The sequence below is a fragment of the Diospyros lotus genome, chromosome 14 (assembly GCF_014633365.1).
Source record: "Diospyros lotus cultivar Yz01 chromosome 14, ASM1463336v1, whole genome shotgun sequence".
Lineage (NCBI taxonomy): Eukaryota > Viridiplantae > Streptophyta > Magnoliopsida > Ericales > Ebenaceae > Diospyros > Diospyros lotus.
Window position 1 is genome coordinate 30,787,292 of NC_068351.1, and position 6,070 is coordinate 30,793,361.

Below are 6,070 nucleotides of genomic sequence, written 5' to 3' on the forward strand. Positions count from 1 at the left end.
TTATATTATAATTATTAATTATTATTTAATTAACAGTAAGATAAAGAGTATATTTTCCGGTGATTTGGGGACCAAAAATCACTTTCTTACTTTCTCCGCAGCGTTTCAGTACGTTCGCCGGCAGTTGTAGGTGAACCGGTCGTTGTCACCGGCAAATGCCGGTTGGAACCGGGGTTGGATTTTAACTGCGGTTGAACGGAGTTTTGAAGACTCTGGTTAGTCTTTTTCTTTCCATCTCGTTCTCTTTCTGTCTCATTTTCTCTTTCTTTCCTCCTTTCCTTACCAGTGGACGAAGAAAGGAAGGGACTGTGTACAATTATTCTGGCATCTGCACAGTGAAGACCAATCCAATTCTCTCTAATAGAGCGAGAAGGCGTGGAGATATAGAGCGAGGAAGCTAGGGTTTCGTCCGCAGTTTGGAGTTTGGAGTTGGAATTTCGGTGTTTCCGAGGGTTTTGTGTGTTCGTTGTGCGTCGAGTTTACCGGTGCGAGGGCTCAGATGAGAGATCTGTGCTGAGAATTCGACTTGAAAATGAGTTCTTCCGAGGTCCCATTCAAAGCTAAGAACTTCTCTTCGGGTTACGGTGACCAGAACGATGTCGCCGGAGTTTCCCGGACCGCTCCAGAGGAGTCGAAGAGTTATCCGACGGCTTCCAGCGGCGGGCAAGGTAATTTTGGAGGGTTTTGAGACTTCTCCGCCGAGTAGGATGTGTTATGGTTTCTGATTTGCTAGTGTTTGTGCTTTCTGGTGTGCAGTGGATTCCGAAAAGGTGCTGTACGCGGAGCTTTGGCGCGCATGCGCTGGCCCGCTTGTGACTGTGCCTCGCGAAGGCGAGCGCGTGTTCTATTTTCCGCAAGGGCATATCGAGCAGGTATGTTTCTAACTCTGCGCTATCATTTTCGGAGTTGGCTCTGTACTCCGGATGATGAATTGCAGCTGCAGCTTCTCTTAATTTACTGGAATTGCATCGCTTTTGTCCGTATAAACGTGTGTATACAACCATAGTACTTCTGTAATTGTTTATAGGCCTAGATGGCTAGATCGTTTCTATTGGAGTTTGTTGATGTTTCCGAGCCTTAAAGAAAGAAGTTCCTTTTGTTTGTCATTAACCTTTGTGATAGCTTGTGGGAGGTGCTTAACAGATTTTTTTTTTTCTTTTAACTTAAGAATAATGCTTTTTGGGTTTTTGATTAGGTGGAGGCATCGACTAATCAGGTGTCAGACCAGGAGATGCCCGTGTATAATCATCTTCCGTGGAAGATTTTATGCCGCGTGCTCCGCGTCCTGCTGAAGGTACTATTTTTCAACTATTTGATGGATGTTTCGGCTTTGTGGTTTTGTTAACGATCTTTTAGTTTGGGTTTAATTTTGTTCATTGCTTTTTGTGGCTTACGTCTATATAGGCTGAACCGGACACTGATGAGGTTTATGCACAAGTGATCCTGGTGCCCCTGAGGGTAAGTTTGTTTTAATCTTGCAAAAACAATATATATATTATATATATATATAGAGAGAGAGAGAGAGAGAGAGAGAGAGAGAGAGAACTCTAAATGGTTATTGGATATTGATGTCAGGAAGATGAGAATGCGATAGAGAAGGATCCTGTGCCCCCTCCACCGCCACGCTTTCAAGTGCATTCTTTTTGTAAGACTCTTACGGCTTCAGATACAAGCACTCATGGTGGATTTTCGGTGCTGCGACGACATGCTGATGAATGTCTTCCCCCTCTGGTTAGAATTCGTTACTCGTGAAGTTGTATATTGCAGTTCATTTACCTTGATGCAATTAAATTCACTCATGCACACTATTTCTTTTGTTTGACAGGACATGTCTCGGCAACCTCCAACACAGGAGTTAGTTGCAAAGGATTTGCATGGAAATGACTGGCGTTTCAAGCATATCTTTCGCGGTATGTACTGAAATATTCTTTTGATAGCCTGTACGGAATACCTTCCAATGCATTGCATGGGATGCATGTAGCCTACTTAATTACATAGAAATGTATAAGGCCTTCGTCACTTATTGTCATCACCACAGTATGATGCTGGGGTAAAGTAATTAATGGCAATTATGTGGTGTTAATCTGGCCAATTTAGCGTGGGAGCTTGAAAATGTTAATTCCGAGTGCCTGAATTAGGTTGGCTTGTGGTGGCTGTGGTCGAGGTACAGCAAGATGTATCCAACCATGATATACAATGCCTTTTTTGGTATGATTTTAACTTGCAGACAGTATACCAGGTTTACTGCTGGAAGCATTATTTTATTGTTATCCATTTGGTCAATATGCTCTCTGGCAACCTGAATAATGATTTGACTTGAACCTTTTTGTCCCAGCTGCTGTTGTGATCTGCATATTTATATTTCATAGTTGGTCTTATAGTATCATATTCTGTAGGATTCCATTTGGTTACCATTGCAGAATCAGTTATCTATACTTAATTCTAGTACCCTTGGTTAATGGCTTTGGGCATGCCAGGTCAACCTCGGAGGCACCTGCTTCAAAGTGGTTGGAGTGTCTTTGTCAGCTCCAAAAGGCTTGTAGCTGGGGATGCTTTCATATTTTTAAGGTTTGCAACCATCTTCATATTTCTCATGTGCCATTTTGGCTCCTTGTTTGATTGACATGAATGATGAACATTTAGGGGTGAGAATGGGGAACTCCGTGTCGGAGTAAGACGTGCCATGAGACAGCAGGGTATTGTTCCTTCATCTGTCATATCCAGCCACAGCATGCATCTTGGTGTACTTGCAACTGCTTGGCATGCATATACAACAGGAACGTTTTTCACAGTTTATTACAAGCCAAGGTGTGTTATGTCATTTTTCCTGCAAGAATACTGTTGTGTGGAAGAAATTTTTGGATTGTTTAAGTTCTGGATGAATGTTAATTATTGCAGTAGTTTAATAATAATTCTCCCTCAAAAAATTAATGCCGCTCTTATTTGATTGGGGGATTCATTATTGGGTTCATTTAACAGTTAAGAATTTGCTTGGTTGTTGTGATGCTTGTGATGTTTCTCGTTTGGAAATCAAGAACATATGATCCTTTCGGTGGGTTGGGTTGGCTGTTGTTTATGTTAAGCTTCCAGTCTTCCTCTAGTATGCGCTAGTTTCAAGTTATGGTTGTGTATCACAGAAATGTGATCTACCTCTTTTTGTTGATCTTTTTTCATTATAGAGCAGAGTCATGGGAAAATTACTTTTTTCAATCACCCAAAACTGTCAAAGCAGTGAGTGGAATGATAACAATAAGAGAGTTAACGGTCTTGAAATTAAATACTGCTCTGTATTTTATTATTACAGGACAAGCCCTGCTGAGTTCCTTGTTCCATTGAATCAGTACATGGAATCTGTCAAGAGCAACTATTCTATAGGGATGAGGTTCAAAATGAAATTTGAAGGAGAAGAGGCCCCAGAACAGAGGTATTGCTATGCATGCTGGAGTTTTGTCATGCTGATTCTTGTAGTAGTTGTTATGCAAATGTTTATGTTATTTGTCTTAGTTTGTAAGTCTGGCTGAGTTGTCTATTTCCTTATTCATTCATTTATTGTTTGAAGGTTTACTGGAACAATTGTTGGGGTTGAAGAAGCTGATCCCAAAAGATGGCCAGAATCTAAATGGAGATGCCTCAAGGTATAATATTTTTTATTTTTTAAATAAGTTAATAATGAGTTAGCAAAAAAGAGTTAAGTGTTGCTTAGCACCTAAAGGTCATGCCCCATGTCATTTCAAGGTGCGGTGGGATGAAAATTCTACCATTGCTCGTCCAGAGAGAGTCTCACCCTGGAATATAGAACCTGCTTTGTCTCCACCTACACTCAATTCACTTCCCATGCCCAGGCCGAAAAGGCATCGACAAAATATTGTGTCATCTTCCCCCGACTCCTCTGTTCTTGCAAAGGAAGGTATGGTCCCCATATAGTTTGGGGTCTCTTGACATTCTAATTTTGCTTTGGTTGTGAAGTATGTAGATGTCAGGCAATGATTATGTATTTTTATTGTTTAAAATTTGAATTAGGTACATCTAAAGTAATGATAGACCCTTCACCGCCAAGTGAATTTTCAAGGGTCTTGCAAGGTCAAGAATTTCCGACCTTGAGAGGCACTTTTGCAGAGAGTAATGAGTCAGATTCCACAGAAAAGCCAGTTGTATGGCCCCCTTCATTAGATGATGAGAAAATTGATTTGGTCCCTGTTTCAGAAAGATATGGATTGGAAAAGTTGTTGCCCTTTGTGAGGCCTGAATCAACTTTCACAGATCTGTTGTCAGGTTTTGGGACACAAACCAATACCTCTAGAGAGTTCTCTGCACCCTCAGTTAAACCCCATTTACCTGATCGGGACAGCAAATTCAATTTTCCTGCGAGCAATTGGTCTATGGTATCTTCAGGTCTCTCCCTCAACTTTGTAGACTCTAGCATAAAAGCTCCTGTGCAAGGCAGTGATGTTCCTTATCAGGCACAAGATATCAGATATGGTGGTTTTAGTGATTATTCCCCTAGGCCTCCACAATTTCCTACCTATCTTCATATGCCAGCTCACTCAAGAGGGCCTATGTCAAGACCTGTACTGGTGCAACAACACGAGGCTGCAAAACCAAAAGATGGGAACTGCAAACTATTTGGTATACAGCTAATCAGTAATCCCGTTTCAATGGAGCCAACACTGCCACATAACAATGCGATTTTCCCAGCTGCTGCTGTGAATTCCCTTGCCTTTGAGACTGATGAAAATTCTGACAAAACAAAGCGTGCAAAAGTAGATCATCCAGTACATAGTAGTGATCAGGAGAAACCATCAAATATGTGTCAACAACCAATCATCAGGGATAGCCAGGGTAAAGTTCAGGGTGGTTCAACAAGGAGCTGTACCAAGGTTCTTGCCTATCCATTTTAAGTTTTTAATTTCAACATCAAAGTTCTTCCTCAAATCATTAAAAGAATTTGCTTGATGTATGTTATTCATCTCAGGTTCATAAGCAGGGAATTGCCCTTGGTAGGTCTGTGGACCTCATGAAGTTCAGTGATTATGAGGAATTGATTGCAGAACTGGATCAGTTATTTGAATTTAATGGTGAACTGAAAGCTAGGAGCAAGAATTGGTTGATCGTTTATACCGATGATGAGGGTGATATGATGCTTGTTGGAGATGATCCCTGGCAGTAAGGACTGCTTTTTGATTTTTATGGTCTATATTCCTGATGGATTCGTGGTTGCCTTCTGATGTTTACGTTTGCATATTCCACTATTTGTGTCACTTAAGATTACTCCATGCAACATCTGGAAGTGCAATTTTTTTTTCCTTTCATGTGGTTCCTAAATCTTTCCTTTTTGTTCTTTCTGTTATCAGGGAATTTGTTGGCATGGTTCGCAAGATCTTCATCTTTACTAGGGAAGAAGTACAGCGGATGAACCCAGGGAGCCTGCCTGAGCATGAAGAGTGAGGAAAATTCATTGAACGCAGAGGGCATGGATGAGACAGAAGTGAGGATTCTTCCTGCCCCGTTGGTGTCTAGTTCTGAGAGATGTTAGATGTCTCCCATATCTTTATAATTTACCAAGATGCTGCCGCCATGTTGCTATTTTGCCGTTTGGGGTGGGGGGGAATCGCCTAGATCAAATTCCAGATTCATGCTTAAAATATAGGTAATTGCAATTTTGGACATGTTTTGAAGCTAAAGTTGTATGACATCCTAATATTACATAGTATTATACCTACCTATTTTCAGATAGGCATTAGCTCTCTTGCAATCTCGAACCTTTCCATCTTGTACAGAGGCACAATTCCTGCATGTAATTAAGTTTGGAATGTAACAAGATTTGCTTATTCTTTTGTCTCCTAGCAAACATCCATGAGCGATGAACATGCACCGGGCGATTATTTTGGTTCATCATTACTCATGGATGAAGAAACTACTTTGTAATGGTATACGAATGATGACAGACACTATTTGTGAATCTCATTTTAGTTGGACAGGTATGGTTAGCACCCCTCTAGACTGAAATGTAACACAACACAACACAACACAGGCTGTTCTTCCACAAGCATGGGGATTACTGGTCTCTGAT

General features: G+C 41.0%; 1 protein-coding gene across 1 annotated transcript; it reads left to right on the forward strand.

The window, feature by feature from the left end:
* Nucleotides 1-225: 225 nt before the first annotated feature.
* Nucleotides 226-5,828, forward strand: LOC127790248 (auxin response factor 2A-like). Its single transcript, XM_052319595.1, is given in 15 exon segments — nucleotides 226-668; nucleotides 757-872; nucleotides 1,196-1,294; nucleotides 1,405-1,458; nucleotides 1,576-1,731; nucleotides 1,826-1,910; nucleotides 2,478-2,568; nucleotides 2,644-2,808; nucleotides 3,305-3,424; nucleotides 3,560-3,635; nucleotides 3,736-3,907; nucleotides 4,021-4,877; nucleotides 4,973-5,163; nucleotides 5,352-5,424; nucleotides 5,426-5,828. Coding segments are annotated over 15 exon segments (2,499 nt in total). The 5' UTR covers nucleotides 226-532; the 3' UTR covers nucleotides 5,534-5,828.
* The last annotated feature ends 242 nt before the right edge of the window (nucleotides 5,829-6,070 follow it).